General features: G+C 34.9%; 2 protein-coding genes and 1 long non-coding RNA gene across 3 annotated transcripts; 2 read left to right on the top strand and 1 right to left on the bottom strand.

Annotated features, from left to right (window-relative positions):
* The first annotated feature begins 1,512 nt into the window (after positions 1–1,512).
* Positions 1,513–6,774, top strand: LOC107948573 (potassium transporter 4). Its single transcript, XM_016883177.2, has 9 exons — positions 1,513–1,746; positions 2,553–2,793; positions 2,887–3,132; positions 3,857–3,907; positions 4,035–4,295; positions 4,405–4,457; positions 4,673–4,787; positions 4,874–5,128; positions 5,575–6,774. Exons 1-9 carry the CDS (start codon positions 1,693–1,695, stop codon positions 6,663–6,665), a joined length of 2,367 nt encoding a protein of 788 aa, XP_016738666.1. The 5' UTR covers positions 1,513–1,692; the 3' UTR covers positions 6,666–6,774.
* A 1,752-nt stretch (positions 6,775–8,526) lies between these two features.
* On the bottom strand, positions 8,527–13,654 carry LOC121216376 (uncharacterized). Its single transcript, XR_005912561.1, has 2 exons — positions 11,430–13,654; positions 8,527–11,307 (listed from the first exon to the last, which is right to left on the bottom strand). It is a non-coding gene; the product is annotated as an uncharacterized lncRNA (long non-coding RNA).
* Positions 13,655–15,108: 1,454 nt separating this feature from the next.
* LOC107953454 (non-specific lipid transfer protein GPI-anchored 30) lies at positions 15,109–16,142 on the top strand. Its single transcript, XM_016888767.2, has 2 exons — positions 15,109–15,540; positions 15,635–16,142. Exons 1-2 carry the CDS (start codon positions 15,201–15,203, stop codon positions 15,733–15,735), a joined length of 441 nt encoding a protein of 146 aa, XP_016744256.1. The 5' UTR covers positions 15,109–15,200; the 3' UTR covers positions 15,736–16,142.
* Positions 16,143–17,540: the final 1,398 nt, after the last annotated feature.

Here is a 17,540-nt window from a genome sequence, read left to right as displayed (position 1 = left end):
TGAAACAACCCCCAAGGCTGGGCTGCTCACTTATGATAACTATACATGATGAGATCAAAAACTCACACCTAATAATTGCATTTGGTGAGATTCGAAGTTGGGTACTTAGGCTTAGTTTGGATGGACGGTGTGTTTAACTCCAGTGAGGTTAAAAACAGCGGTGGTGGTGAGATTAGTTAATGCAATGGTAAGATTGGATATTGTAGCTGTAGCGGTGAAATGATAATAGAAAAGGACTATTAAGAACACTAGATTAGAAATAATATATAATAGAAGTTTTTAAAATTATTTTACTTTTACGAAATTATTTAAAATATGTGAATTTATAAATTCATTTAATAAAATATTAAAATGTATCTTCTGATATTTTATTATATAAAATAAAAAAATTTAACATTTTTAAATCAAAATAATTAAATTTTAAAAATTAAAATAAATAATCTAAAAGTAGTTAATTCAAGAAATGGTAAATTAAAATTTCTTTTTGATAATAACGTATATTAGTTTGTTATAAAATAATGGGGGAAATGTTTATTATTTTAAATTAATAAAATTACCTCACAAATGAAAATACAAAATTATTGAAGTAGAAGGTAAAATGAAGAAAGAAACAAAAAAAAAGTAAAATGGAGAAAAAATAAGAGTAAGGGCGTAAAATGAAAAATGACCACCAATGGGATGTTGGAACATTTGACTAGAGCATAAAGCTCCGGTGGAGAAATTGGTGGTCAGTGTGTTGAGTGATGTTCCAATCGTTCTACTTTTTACAATCTAAACGGATTGGTACAGTGCGATTCAGCCAAAAAGTCCTCCAAACGCACTGAAATGAGATCAAACGAGCATCCAAAAGGAAGCCTTATAATCTTATAGAAAAATGAATATATATTATTATTTAAATTTCTGATTGAGTTGATATTATAAGTTAATCAAGCATTAATTTAATTTAAAATAACTAAAAATTTATTATTTTCATAAATTTATATAATTATAAAAGTGTTTTTTCTATCTTTTAAAAGTTTTTTTTAAAATTATAAAATCTAACATACGATAAGATTTAAATCTAAGTAAGAGACCATGAATTTAACAATCTCTTTCTATTTATTTTTTAAGTAAATTTTTAATAAATATATTTTATATGAATTTTTCATTCATATAAAAGTAAAGAGGCACATGCATAAATAAAAAATAAAAAAGAATATTAATTTATTTTTAAATTTTATTTAAAAAGCAGTAGGGTAAAAATTTTATAAGATATTATAAAAAAAAATTTTAAAAAGTAAAAGCAGTATTAATGAAGGAGCAGGTATCTTTTTTTTGTTTGAACATTGAGTAGGTATCTTTCGAATGTGATATTTTTTATTTACTAGATTTTCGTTAGAGATAAATAAAAAGGAAATTAAGAAGGAAAAGAGTACAAGTCCATCCAACCAAACCAACCACTACTGGACTGGAGTCATTGAATGAGACAAGTCATTATCATAACATATAAAGACCAGATAAATGAACCATAAGCAGTTTTAGATTTATTTGGAAGGGACGCTCATTAGATAAGATGGAATAAAAATGGAGATGGAAATGTAAGATGAAATTAAAAATAGAGGGAGGTGAGATTCGGATTAGGATTAGGATTAGGATTAGGGAGCCGCATAATTGAAAGAACACTCACACACTCTCTCTCTGAGCCTGCTTTCAATGGGGCCGGAATCAGGAATTTCGATTCCTTCTCCTCCGCGAAATCCTTCCTCGGTTAGAGTTCATTTATTTATTTTAAGATTTTTGAATCTTGTTCTTGTGTGTTTGGTTTTCAATTTTCATTTCATTTCTTATCTGCGATCTGCTCGGTTTCCGATGCTTTACAATCTTGATGGCATCTCCCTTGTTTTTAACTTACCTCTTTCTCTCTGTCACAGCTCTACTTTCAAATTCAATTAAGCTGCTCTAGTAGCTTCGTCACTCTATTAGGCTTTTAGTTTTTTACTAACCCAACCTCTGCCTTTTTTTCAGATTACTTTACTTTCCATGTCATCTTTTTTCTTTCTTTCTTTCAACCTTTTCTTCTGATATAATATAGTTATAACATAAATTTCAAATATTTTTTATCCTCCTCATGGATCCGCACCTCTATTATCGGAAGGTTGAATAAAGGTCACTTTTTTTTTTTTGGCTAGAATGTTGTACTTATACGTAGTAAACCAATTTCTGGATTCCAGTTCAATCAGTGTGTCTTATACATGTAAATCACTGCAGCAAAATCATTGATCTAATGGCCACTGTTATCAAAAAACGCATTTTGAAAACCAATATGACATGCATATGATCACTTTGGTGTTAATTCCTAGTAAAATCAAATGTTGCCCTGAATTTCTTTAATTCTTGTTTTTTCTTTTAATATAAAAAAAAGGATATTTCCTTTTCTACTCAATATTTTCTATATTGACCACTGCTTTTGCTGGAGTTTTGGGTCTAGGTATGTTCCGGCATTAATCGTGGTATTATCATTTGTTTTTTATTTGAAACTCAAAATTGTTTAAGTACCTGAATCACTTTTGCAGCTTTCATGGGTCAATCTCTCCAGGAACCTAATATTAGCATACCAGAGCCTCGGGGTGGTGTATGGAGACCTGAGCACTTCACCTCTTTATGTCTACTCAAGCACGTTCATAGGGAACTTGCAGGATCATCAGAATGAAGATGCAATATTTGGAGCATTTTCCTTGATTTTTTGGACCCTTACATTGATACCCCTTCTTAAATATGTGTTTATCATGCTGGGTGCAGATGATAGCGGTGAAGGTGTGGTGAATCATTAAGTTTCATAATGGATATTACTCTCCTATAAAACTTTGGCTAACCATTTAACATCATGTTTACATGATTTCTTATCAGGTGGCACTTTTGCTCTTTACTCGCTGCTTTGTAGGCATGCAAAATTTAGCTTGCTTCCCAATCAGCAAGCAGCTGATGAAGAACTCTCCGCCTACAAATATGGGCCCTCGATGCAGGTGGCCACTGGTTCTCCATTGAAGCGATTTTTGGAGAAGCATAAAACGTTAAGGACAGCCCTTCTTGTTGTGGTACTCTTTGGTGCTTCTATGGTCATAGGTGATGGTGTGCTCACTCCAGCAATATCAGGTAGATATTTATATGGCTAACTAAATTTTAATATTGCAAATTCTTAGGTTAACATCTTTGTGGCTGTGGATTATAAAGTTTTAATACTTTTTCTTTCTTGGAATTTCCTCTTTATCATATGTGGCATGTGGGACAATAAGCAAAGCTATTGATGCTAGCTTTTATTACATTACTTTAGTAAATGATTGTGGATTAAGGTTCTGAGCTTGAGAAGAAATTTTGATGAAGAGCTCTGCTGGATTTTGCATATGAACAAAACAAAATCCAACAACTATATGACCCAAAACTAGAGGAGATGGTGAAGCCAATGCTTTTCCTCAATTTTCTTGTTTGAACCATTTGCCAGACCATGCAATCAGTGTGGCAACTTTGCATGTCGTGTTAGGATTTTCACAACTATGTTGATTCATTCAATGTGCCTATTGACATAGTTGATCTCCAATGATCTAATTATGGGGACCGATCATCACAAATACTTTCATGAGCATAGCAGTGCAATCCTGGACTTCCATATTTGCTCTTTTTGTCAAGTGTTTGCACGAATCCTCCTGCCTATAGTATATGTTCGTGGTGGATCCTGTTTGTCAGATTCTGATATTTCATCATCTAAGTAAAATTTCCCTCTGTTTTGTTGCTGTACTTGTGCCCTTTTGTCTTCAACTCGCTGTGTTAATTGATTTCTCTCTTCCAATGGTTAAGGGGTTAAATGTTTCTATGTTTGCAGTTCTGTCATCAGTTTCAGGACTTCAAGTTACTGAAAAGAAATTAGCTAGTGGTAATTCAGTTCTCAATTTTGGTTTTCTTTTCCTTTATTAATTCTACTAAGTTTTGGGTTCACAAGTTCTCTTGATGTTTCGTTTTTCCTGTAGTGCTTAATGAATTGGCTTTATTTTTTAACCTAGGTGAAATTGTCGTGCTTGCTTGTGTCATATTGGTGGGCCTATTTGCCCTGCAGCATTTTGGAACACGCAGGGTAGCTTTTATGTTTGCACCAATTGTGATCATCTGGCTGGTATCAATTTTTTCCATTGGCTTGTACAACATAATATTTTGGAACCCAAAGATTGTTCGTGCAATTTCCCCATATTATATTATCAAGTTCTTTAGAGAGACAGGTAAAGATGGCTGGTTTTCGCTAGGAGGGATCCTTCTTTCAGTAACTGGTAGGTTGCATTTGAATATCAACAGATTACAGCATAACTTTTATTTTAATTGACTTAGATGGTTGTTGGTTTGAGTTAGTGATCATGTGCAATTTTTGGGTTTCATCAGGCACCGAAGCTATGTTTGCAGACCTTGGTCATTTCACTGCCTTATCAATTAGGGTGAGTGTAGTTCCTCCTTTGTTTGTATTCTCTCTTTTTTCCCACTCCTAGCACGTGATAGTAAATTTTGGATTGAAGGTGAAAGTGTTCTATTCTCTTGACATACATGTCTAATCCTCTTGCCATATTAAGCTACATCTGTAGAACTTGATAATGAACCTTTGTTTTGACTGATGTATGAGGAAGAAACCTGATAATTTTTCCTGATTCTGCAGCTTGCGTTTGCATTTGTAGTATACCCATGTCTGGTTGTCCAATACATGGGTCAGGCTGCGTTCTTGTCAAGAAACCCACAAAAAGTTCTTAACAGTTTTTATGACTCAATTCCTGGTTAGTGCAATCTGACAGCAACTGTATTGCTTCTAAACATTGTTACAACATTTAAGTTTGTGTAATTTTTCATTTTACCATTGCAGGTCCGGTTTTTTGGCCTATCTTTGTGATTGCCACCCTTGCAACTATTGTTGGGAGTCAGGCTATTATAACTGCCACTTTTTCTTTAATTAAACAATGCCATGCCCTTGGATGCTTCCCTCGAGTCAAAGTAGTTCACACCTCAAAACATATACGTGGCCAGATCTACATCCCAGAAATAAACTGGATACTCATGATACTTACTCTTGCAATAACTATTGGATTTCGAAGTACTACTTTAATTGGAAATGCTTATGGTAATTCGTTCTCTGATAACTGCTTCTTCTCTCCTCAAATATTCTTGACAAAAATATGATTAAATAATAATTAAATTCTGTGCCTATAACAAGTGTTAAGTGGGTATTTTCAATCATGGCCAAACTTTATTACTGCTTTTCCTTGCCTATAGCCTCACTCATGGAAATTGACTTTGTTACGTACACTTTAGAGTTTGGACTTTAAATGACTGACTAGTAAAGTTCTTGTATCGTTCCTCTCTTACACAGTAAACTTGATCAATTTTGTACTAACATTTTGGTGAATTTATTATGGTTATATAGTGAGTACTGTTGTCAATCACATAGTTCAGATTCTAGAGATGGTCACATAGTTCAGATTCTAGAGATGGTTACTAACTTGCATCAACTTGGCTGTGGTATTTGTCTTTGGTGATGATGTTTTCTTATTTGGTCTTTGCTTTCAGGACTTGCATGCATTACGGTGATGTTTATTACAACATTTCTCATGGCTCTTGTGGTAACCTTTGTTTGGCAGAAAAGTGTTTTACTTGCTGCTATGTTCCTTGTGTTCTTCTGGTTTAGTGAAGGGGTCTACTTATCATCAGCACTCATGAAAGTGCCTCAAGGAGGATGGGTGCCTCTTGTGCTGTCTGTCATCTTTATGTTGGTTATGTACATATGGCACTATGGGACTCGCAAGAAGTACAACTTTGACCTGCACAACAAAGTATCACTGAAATGGTTGCTTGGCTTGGGTCCTAGCCTCGGTATTGTGCGTGTGCCTGGGATAGGCCTCATTTACTCCGAACTGGCAACAGGAGTCCCTGCAATATTTTCCCACTTTGTCACAAACCTGCCAGCGTTCCATAAGGTGCTGGTTTTTGTTTGTGTGAAATCAGTTCCAGTCCCATATGTTTCACCAGAAGAACGCTTTCTTATTGGTCGGGTATGCCCCAGGCCATATCGTATGTATAGGTGCATTGTCAGGTATGGGTACAAAGATATCCAGCGAGATGATGGGGATTTTGAGGAGCAGCTTATACAAAGCATAGCAGAGTTCATCCAGATGGAAGCTGGAGATGCACAATTTTGTAGTTCTGAGAGTTCATCATATGATGGGAGGCTAGCTGTTATAAGTAGCAGGACCATCCAATCAAGCTCAAGTTTAATAGTTACTGAGAGAGAGGATTGTGATGGTATCGAGTCCATACAGAGCAGCAAATCCCTCATGTTACAGAGCTTGCGAAGTGCTTATCCCGATGATGAGAATCCAGGAGTGAGGAGGAGGCATGTGAGGTTCGAAGTAGCAGCAAGTCCAGGTATGGATACAGGTGTTAGGGAAGAGCTGATGGATTTGATAGAGGCAAAGGAAGCAGGCGTTGCATATATAATGGGACATTCATATGTAAAGGCCAGGAGAAGTTCATCATATTTGAAAAAGCTAGTAATAGACATGGGGTATTCATTTCTTAGAAAGAACTGCAGGGGGCCTTCAGTTGCACTAAACATTCCTCACATCAATCTCATTGAAGTTGGAATGATATACTATGTCTAGTGTAGTGTGGATTATGCCAAGAACCTGAAACTGTTGGTTCACATTATTATTATTATTATTATTATTATAGTTAATGCACCTCATCATAGAGACCCAGACTTTGTAAGTATGTTACTGTTAGGTTTTTTTTTTTTTGGTTAAGGAATAAATGATCAAAGAGGCAGGGGCGTAGCTTAAAAATTTTCTAATCTAAGTTTTTTAAAAATTTAAATTAGTAAAAGTAAAATTTTATTTTAGCCTTTTTAAAAATGATAAAAATTTATTTTAATATTTTAAAAATTATAAAGATGTTGGCTATTAAAATGATGAAATTGTATTTTTATTATTGTAAAAACTACAATTTAATTTTAATTCCCTAAAAATTTTTTTGACTTCAAAGAGGTTATTCTAGCCGGTAGTATTTTAGTCTTTTAATTAATTTCAAATTAAATGGGAAACTATTAAGGAGTTCTTAATTATAATTTTCATAAAAAATTGTTATGAATATCAATGTTCAACGTGAAGTTGAACAACGTGTTTTGCATATAGAGATAGGTTTATCTTACAAATTACCTTTTGTTTTATTATGTGAAATGGAAAATTCATGGAAACTACAATCCTCACCGCAAAAAAATTCACCTATACATTTTCATTGACATTATTATTATTATTATTTTTTTTTTGGTGAAAAGAACAAGATACAAATTTAAAGAAAACTAGTCCCTTAGGAGATTCTTCAATCAGTATTAAACATGGCTTTCTAACACAAATTATTTTGGCAAGACTATCTGCCATTGTGTTTTCTTCCTGGGGAATATGTTGAATCTTTCATTATTTTCCCGAGGAATATGTTGAATCTTCTATTGTTTTACCTTTGTCAGGATTTGATGAATTCTTTTGAGTAAAGTTGAGTTCGAGATTCTAAAGGCACCTTCTTGAATGGCATTAGCAGTCTCGAGGCTATCCGTTTGAATTAAGATCCTTTCAAATCTTCTATCTAATATAAGCGTTAACCTATCCAAGATGTCCCAAAGTTCAACCTCCGTAACTGTACAATTCCCCAAGTATCTATTAAACCCCACGATCCATCTACCTTTTTGATCTCGTATTAAGCCTCCTGCTGCAGCAAGTTCTTCATCCTGTCTCACTGAACCATCTGTATTTTAAGTACACCTAACTTTCTTCCATAAGTGAACTATGACCTTTGGGATTTACTTGTCAATGTCTTAACTGTAGAGGTATATTGTCTTACCCAGCTAAGAGACACCTTGAATATATCATCTTGTACTCCATGAAATACCTTGAAAGATAAACAGGTTACAATTTTTCTAAATACGCTAAGAGATGATCCTGAAAAGGCACGGCCAATCAATCTCAACCAAAGAAACAGGCTGATGCATGTGAAAGTTACCCATGATCCATTCTTGGAGAGAACTGGTGTAGAATCTAGAGAGAGTTTCATCCAGAACGATTTTATCCCAAATGCTTCTGGCAACAAGGAGATCTTTGAGAACGTGAAGCACCTCTTCAGACTCATGACCACAAAAACCACATGCATTGTCACTCCCAATCCCTCGCCTAATCCTTTCAGCATTCGTAAGCAAATGCTGCTTAAGGGTAAGCCAAATGAAAAAACAGATCCGATGTGGACCTTGGAACTTCCAAGGTAAATCCCAAATTGACTCATTTGGATTCAAGGAACCTTCGTGAATTTTAGCATAGGCATTCTTGAGGGAGAAATAACCAGTCGAAGAAGCCCCCCAAATGATTCTATCAAGGCCAAAAGCAATGTGTGGCGGTGGAACACTAATGGTCCTGTTAATGACCTCTTCAGAAACCCAAAGACGAAAAAAGTCTAAATTCCACGAGCCATCCACAGTAGTCATTTCTTTAAGTGACCAATCCATGCTATGATTAGAATTAGCAGGAATTTTTTTTGATTAAAGGCCACAATTTGGAATCCAAGGGTCTTGCCAGCAGTTAATAAATTTTTCATTTCCAACAGACCATAGTAAATTATCACAAATAAGAGGTCATACCTTGGATAAAGATCTTCATAAAAAAAGAGCACATTCCCATTGAAAGATTTTCAGGTACACCGCTTGCAACCCCGTACTTCGACCGGAGAACCCGAACCCAAAGTGTCATTGAATTCAAAATGATGTTAAATCCGACCTTCATCATGAAAGACGTGTTATGATCCTTCAAATGCCTCAGACCAAGACCACCATGCGATTTGGGCTGACATATTGAATCCCAACTAACCAAAACTATCTTATTCGCACCATTGTGTGACCTTTAAATGAACTTTCTAACGATGCATTCGATCTCATCACATAACCTTTTAGGAACCATCATAGTCTGTATAAAATAACTTGGGAGTGAATGTAAAACTTATTGAGCCAAAGTCACCCTCCCAGCTAAAGAGAGTTGTCTGGCATCCCAGCTAGACAATTTGTTGCGCACCTTGTCGACCACAAAACATAAAGTATTATTAGTAACCTTTTCATGGAAAAGTGGCACCCCCAGATAAAACTCCAAGTCACGCACTTCCTAAAAGCCAAGATACCTACTTATGCGCCTCCTTAAGCTCCCATAAACACATTTGGAAAAGAAAACTTTTGTTTTTCGCATATTGATCTGGTGCCCAGAAACTTTACAAAATCCCTCGAGGATACCTTTGATTACCTGGGCTTAGTCTTCATCAGCCTGACCGAATAAAATTAAATCATCTGCGAAAAAAAGATGCGATAACAGTGGACCAGTACAAGAGAGACGAATGGGGGCCCAATTTCTAGAGTCCATGGCAAAGCGAATATTATGGCCCAACCATTCTATGCAGAGAATAAACAAATAGGGAGATAGTGGGCACCCTTATCGAACACCCCTTGTAGGTCGGAATTTCTAATTTGGGACCCCATTCCATAAAACCTGCATAGTGGAATTGGAAATAGCATTCATAATAACATTACATAAGAAAACAGGAATACATGTGGCTTGAAGAGAGGCATCAATGAATTTCCACCGCACATGATCATAAGCCTTCTCAAGGTCAATTTTGATAGTCATCCACCTCCTATTCTTTTTATTTCCCCTCATAGAGTGAATAACCTCTTGTGCGATGACAATATTATCAGTAATATTCTGTCCTACTACAAACCCAGTCTGCTCGGGAGCTATGATTCTTGGAAAAACCACATCGATTTGCAATGATCTTCATAACCAATTCATAAAGGACGAAACAGAGACTGATTGGTCGAAATTGAGAGAAATCTTCTCGATTCTGAACCTTAGGGGTAAGCACTATAAGCGAATTATTCAAATTCTAGTTAATGTTTTTCCCGTAAAAAATACCTTTTACCCAACTACGAACTGAGGGCCCTACATGATCCCACTGACTTTGATAAAATAAAGCATGATGACTGTCACTTCTTGGAGCTTTTAAGGGAGCTATATCAAAAAGGGTCTTTTTGATTTCCTCATAAGTGACTGGCTTATTCAGAAGAGCAATGTCAGCATCATTGAGACGTGGAAATGCATTAGGAGTTAGTCTTCTCATTGGGCCAGGAAGATTCAAGAAGAAACTGACCACATCTGCCTTCAATTGATCTTCATCCAATACCCACTCACTCAAAGCATTTTTCAAGACGGTTATTTTATTTTGCTTTTTTTTTTCTCAAGGTGCACGTATGGAAAAAAGTGTTTCGGTTCCCTAACACCAACCAGTCACACCGAGCCTTTTGACGCCAAAAGATTTTTTCATGATGTAACACGTTTTCTAATTCCTCATGCATATCCATCTCAACTTGATTAAGATCATCTAAGTTCATACTGTTAAGCACTATCTCAATATTATTAAGCTTTTGAGTCAAATGCTTCTTACGGGTATTTATGTACCATACACCTCTTTATTCCATTGTTTAACCTGATCAGTAAAATCAAAGTGGGTAATCAACAGATTATCAGAAACTCTCCATTTACTTTTGACAAAATTCGAGAAAGCTAGGTGTTCAACCCAACCTACTGAGAACCTGAAAGGACGCCCTTTGGAAAAATTAGTCTCAGGCACCAAGGACAAGCATAAAGGTTTATTATCAGATTTAAGACGCGACAAATGAGTCGCCATAGAGTTTGGGAAAGTGAAATTCCATGCATTATTACAAATGGCCCTGTCCAAACATTCCACGATGCCCCCTCTCTGCCAAGTGAACTTCGATCCTCTGAAACCCAAATCATGCAGCTAAGCCAACTCCATAAAACCTCCAAATAAAGAACACATTTTCCCTACAGTCCACCATCCTCTCTTCTCATTAGGGGAAAGAATAACGTTAAAGTCACCAATTGCTATCCATGGAGAATCGTCCATCGGGATCGTACTGTGCAATGTCCCCCAGATATGTATTCTTTTATGACTATTTGGGCTACCATAAACAAAGGCGTTGAGAAAAGACTGTCTGAAGTTACTCCCAGAAATTTTAAAATGATAAATTGGGGGTGACTTTTGATAATCTTAGCACACAAGGAGTCTCTCCAAGCAATCCAAATACCACCCGAAAACCCTATTGCTTCCAAATGATGAGACTGTTGAAAACCGAGCTTCAAGATAATTGAATTGGCTTTCTCACCACTAACCCTCGTCTCTAAAAGACCAATTAAATCTGACCTGTGCTTACAGTTGTATTCACGAAAAACACAGAGAAATTTCAAACTAGCACAACCTTGTCAATTCCAAGATAAAATAGTAAAATTCATAAATAAAATTAAAAAAGTGGAGAAGTAACGAACCTTTAAGGCGTATCAGATGTTCGATCACCACCATCTTGAGCGCCAGAATTATCTGTTGAGGAAACCATTTGATCACTGAGGAGCTTAATCATAGAAGTCATGGCTTCTGGTGGTAGTGAAACACGAGAATTGCTGTCGAGTTTAAAACGACCCTCGAGTCCACGAATAATTTTATTCAATGCCTTTCCCGGTCATCCATGTGTGCTTTTAATCCTAAAACCTCGCCCTTTAGAGGAAGTAGGAAGGCTTTCACAGGCCACTGTTCCCTCCTTAGCGATTTTAGAAATTAATTGTGAAAGTTACTTCAGATTCCAAAAACCCTTCAAACGTTGGATTAAAATGCAAGGGAGGAGTCCTTTCGACCAAGCCTGCTCCAAACCCGCATCTACAAGTCCAGCAATTAAAGCCTGCCCCTGCTCCAATCCTGCAGCTCCAGGTCCAGCAGATAAAGCCCGCTCCTGCTCAAGGCCCGTAACTTTTGGTCCAAAATTTAAAGCCCTCCCCAGGTAATGCTAGCCCTCAGCCTGATCTGGTCCATTGCCCAAGCCCCTTACTGCTACAGTCCTCACCAAGCCCTGTTTGTTGTTGTTTGTCCCAGGCCCAGTAGGCCCTCATCGACTTTTCTGGCCCATTTTTATTGCTCTAGCCTAGCGTCATTTTGCCCATGTTTCCTTCTCCACCGACCCAGCTTTTGACCCCCATACTTGCCTTTTAATTTTTTAGAAAAATCCCTCTGTCGAAAATTAATTCCCAAACTTTCGGATTTTTCACCCTCAAATCCCGCTGAATCAATTTCAAGCGCAGCAAATTTGGAAGCCGTTTGAATTTTTTTCGGGGTCTTAGCCTCTTGATTCCTATTCCCAGTTTGATTGCGCTGTGATTTACGCTCGACAATCATTCAGGGGCCGAAGGCTTTCTCTGTCTTCGCCGGAGCAGATCCGTTCACCACCGGAGCGGAGGCTACCCCTTGGCCATCATCTGCATTTCTGCCTGTTAAGGAAGAAGAGCAAACATTTTTTAGATGTCCATAAAAACAAACCGCTGGTAGAGCCTCGAACTCTACTCTTTGGATCTTGCCATGGATCAAAACTTGAAAGGTTAGTGGTTTCTTGAGGTCAACGAAACCGCCATCCTAGCGAACTGACCTTTTGCCCCACTATCCGTTTTAATGTCTGTCTTGGCCACTTTTCCGACCAATCCTCCGATCTCCTCTAACATCCGTTTCTTGTACAGAAACCCCGGTAAACCCGGGAATTGGATCCAGACTAGAACCACACTAGGGAAAGGCCTCAACGGATTAAACTCCACCGTCCACAGCTAAACAGTGAGGTAGTGACCAAAAACCACACAAGGTCCTTAAGTCAAAACCATCTCGTAATCATCTTTGTTTTGAAACCGGACCAAGTAGTATCCATTCTCCACATCCATTAATCGAAAGGGTTTAGATGGTTTCCAAATACCCTAAATTTGGTTGAAAAGTACACCATACCCAATATTACGCCCCAACAGTTTTACCACCACTGTGGTTTCCATGTCTTTGACCAAAATTTTCTTGACTCGATCAGAGAATTCAATGGCGGGAATTCCATTAATCGTGGATCTCAGGATATCACCCTCTTTAAAATCCAAATCTTCATCAATAGCCACACTTGGGTTCATGGAGGAGACCAAAGATCCAAAACTTACCCCCCAAGCAATTTATCCTTCCACGAAGCACCACTCACTGAGGCCACATCCATCACCATGTTTTCTATTGGATTTCCATCCACCTCCTTGAATCTTACTTTTTTGGTGTTACGGTCTTCATTAGAACCATCGCCGTCCCTCAAACAATCACCGGTCAAAGACCCATAATCGTTCATCACTGAGAGAAAATTGGTATTAATATCGACATTGCTTTTTGATTAGAAGATCAAGAGCTAACTCTCGAAAGTTTGGACTATCTACACACATTTCGTGAAATGATTCACGCATGTTTGTTATCCGAGACAATAAGATCAAGTTGGTAAGATGGAAAAGGGGGAAGAGGTTGGGCGTAAAAATTATAGATATGCTAAAATAAAATTCGAAATGAAATTGAAATAAGGCTAATGAGATAGGAATAGATGTATTGCTTATAATGATGAAGAAATGAAAAACCCTTGGTATTTTCATTTATCCATTCTCAATTTTGAAAATACATCATTTTAACTTAAAATTTTCTAAATAATTAAATGAAATCTTTTCAATTTTAAAAAAGAAGGCTTAACTCACGAATTAATAGCTAAGCTATGCACTTTTTCCTCAAGTTTGTAACTGAACTTTTTTTTAATCACGAATAGTATCTAAACTATCATTACACTGCTTATTTTACACCAACATGTTATATTTGTTAAAAAAATTCCAACCAATAATAGACAATTATGCGATATAAACTTTAAAAATATATTTTTTATTTCTTTTATTTTCTTTTACATTATTTCTCACTCTTTTTTTTCTATTTTTTCTTTCTGCCTTTATAATGTTTAGCAATACCAACAATACTCGAAATTCGCCCTCTTGAGGTCGAGACATTGGTGATTATTTTTTTTCAAATTTTATCGTCTACTTCTCAACCTAACAAGATCAAAAAAGTTCTCTACATCAATCAAAATCAATGTTTTTAGAGTCGGATTAGATTGACTGGCCAGATCGACTGGATCAAGAATCAGTCTGGAGATAGGAGTTGAACCCATTGATCCACAAATAAATACAAACCAGTTGAATCAAACTAAAAAATCATTGAACTAGTCAGTTCAACCGGTTTTCTCTATTTTAAATATTTTTATTTTTATTAATTTTTTAATAATTTATTTGATTCAACTAGTTAAATTGGTCAAATAGAAAATTAGTGGTCCGATCAATTCGACCATCAGTATAATTCTAAAAACTTTAATCAAAACAATGAAGTAAAAAATGCTCACACTCAGACAAAAAGCCAATGAGAGGAAAAAGAAATAAAAGAAATAAAGTAAAAAGAATAAATACCTACATACATTCATAAATACATACATACATAAAGAGAAAATAATATTTTTTTGTTTTTCTTTTGTGACATGATAATTTTTAATTTTTTTTATAGATTTAATGATTTGACTAACGATTGAACTAATAGAGATATTAACTTGAAAAAAAAAGTTTATATATCACTTGTGCCAAAAAAAATATTTAAACACCAAAATGAGAAAAATGTATAATTTAGGTACCAATTTATAAATTAGGTATTACCACTAAGATGCGCGATTTAAAATTTTTATAAAATGCTAAATTAATCAAAGAAGTTTTATAAGAAATTCATGATAAAAATTATAATAAAATAAAGATATTATAAATCCATAAAATGCTAAAACGAATATTTTTGTTTTAAATATATTTTTAATTTCATTATTAACAAGACTTGGCAATGGCACGGTAAACATGTACTATTGGCCCGCTTAGGCGGACCAAGCACGCATCTGGGTTCTTCTTATGCCCTGCGTCGGGTGATGCCCGGTTAGGCTTCATTGCTTACATACAAGGTCTAATAATGGTCGGTTTTTAGTGGTTTAAAGTTAGCTGTACCTATCCAACGGCCACTGCCGCCCTCCTTCAACTTCAAATGTGGCACTTGGTCTGATAACTGAAAGTCCCAAGGTAAGAGTCAACTAATAGCATGGCAGAAGTTAGATCACCAACTCCAAAACTTCAGTGTTGTATAAATGTCTGCTAGTGTTGGGAAATTAAAGGCAGACCAGATCAGCTGGATTTTGAGAGATGAAGCAGTTTAGGGCGTACATTGGAACTATACTAGTGATTGTGGCAAATTTGATGGTGGTGGGATGGGGTCAGAGTCAGAGGCAGAGGCAGAGCTCCTCCTCATGCCTAAACCAGATTGCTCCTTGCCTGAATTATCTTAATGGAAATGATGCAGATGTACCGGATATCTGCTGCGATCCTCTGAAATCTGTGATTAAATCCCAACCAGAATGCTTGTGTAGTATGATAAGCAACAAGGGTAGCAGACAAGCTGAGCAGGCAGGCATAAATGTGACACAAGCTCAAGAGTTGCCTGGACGCTGCGGCCAGCATGTCAATCCACTTGTTTGCCTTCCAGGTTTTCTTTTTTCACGTCTTTAATCATAAATAATAATAATAATAATAAAAGTAAAATCAGTGGGATGTTTAACTAGAGTTTTTCTCCCTTTCAGGTTCACCAAATTCAGCTGAAAATTCTGCCTTCCTCTTGTTCCCATCACATAGCATCATAATATGCATGGCCGTTCAGATATTGTTCTTGGCCAAGATATGACATGAGTGGTGTATTTCTTTTTAATCCCGCATTTGAGTCCAATATAAATATAATTCCTCAGCAATGCTTTGGGATTTTTGTAAACATGGTTCAGATTCTTTGGAGATTGGTTTACTACAACTGTGTTTTTGTGGAACATATGACTGAATTTCACTTTCTTATGCTGCTGGAGGCCATGAAATCACGCGCAGTAATAATATTCAAGCTTTTTAAAATTTCTTCCAAAAGAAAAAACAGAGTTTATTGTCAAAATTGTAGAATAGAAAAGAACTCAAAATGTTAAACTAAACATGACGAGTCTCAGTGTCGAGGTCCTAATTTAGGTTTAGTTTGGATGGGCGGTGTGTTTAGCTTCGGTGATGTTAAAAACAACGGTGGTGGTGAGATTAGTTACTGTAGCGGTGAGATTGGATACTGTAGCAGTGAGATTAGAAACAATGGTGAAGTGTGCGTGTTTGGATTCAAACGCAGCTGTAGCGGTGATGTGAGAATAAGAAATAACTATTAAGGACATCATATTAGAATTGATATATAATAGAAGTTTTTAAATTATTTTACTTTTATAAAATTATTAAAATATGTGAATTTATAAATTAATTTAATAAAATATTAAAATGTATCTTCCAATATTTTATTATAAATATTTTAATAAACTATATAATCAATTTAAATTATATATAATAAAATAAAATTTTATCTATTTTTTAAAAATAAAGTTGTAATTATTTATTAACTATATTTTTGTTTATTTTCATACATCTATTCATTTACGTGTAATTTTTATTAATTATATTTCTACTTATTTTTCATATATTTATTAAATTATATAAAATTAAATATTATTAAAATAAAAGATATTAAATAAGTGTAGTGATTTATTTAAAATAGAAATTATCTAAATTATTTTAAATTTTATTTTAAGATCTTAAATAAAAACTAATAAATAATAAATAAAACTACAATCTTTAAAATAAAATGAAGACATTAAAAGACAGCAATTGAAGGAAGGTTAAAATAGGAAGTAAATAAAAATATATATTAAAAATTAAAAATTAGGTGAGAAAGAACCTTCTCTACTGCAGCATAAATCCCCAGTCAAAATATAAGGGTCCAGTGAGATCAGAGTGCTCCAATCGTGCTGATGCTATGTAATCCAAAGGCGGAAAATAGTGCGTTTAGGCCAAAATCTCACCGTAGTAGGGGCCACTGGTGATTCAAAGGGACCCTTTGTTTTCTCTCTCATCCCAAAAAAATAAAAATAAATAAATTCAATGATTAAAATCGTACACACAATATATTTTAATAAATAACTTTTTAAGAAAAATGGTTTGGGAAATAATAAAAGTTTCCCTTATTAAAAAAAAAACTTATTGCTTTATTACTAATAATCAAATCAATATTACTTATTCTCAATAAGTTCAACAATTAGTTCAAATAGATAAAAATTCTACAATGAATAATAAAATGTATTCTTAATTTTTCAAAATCCGTGTTTATATATATATATAGACTAGCTTCTAATGTCACATGTGTTGCATGTGATTTTATACATCTAATATTTAATCAAATTTTTAATATTATACTTTTAATTGGAATAACTAGTGTAAAATAATATTTTTATTTGAATTATTGAGTATAATTAAAATATATTAACTTATCAATTCAAATATTATAATAGAAAAATTTTAAATTATAATTAAAGTATTTTTAGCATATTCAACATATAATATAATAAAAAAGTAACATCATTCAAAATTATAACTAATTTATATAATTAATTCTAATATTAAGTAAGTGATAATTAA

This window comes from Gossypium hirsutum, chromosome D04, assembly GCF_007990345.1.
Source record: "Gossypium hirsutum isolate 1008001.06 chromosome D04, Gossypium_hirsutum_v2.1, whole genome shotgun sequence".
Taxonomy (NCBI): Eukaryota; Viridiplantae; Streptophyta; class Magnoliopsida; order Malvales; family Malvaceae; genus Gossypium; species Gossypium hirsutum.
The sequence above is the reverse complement of the archived record's forward strand: the minus strand, read 5'-3'. Positions and strand labels throughout refer to the sequence as shown.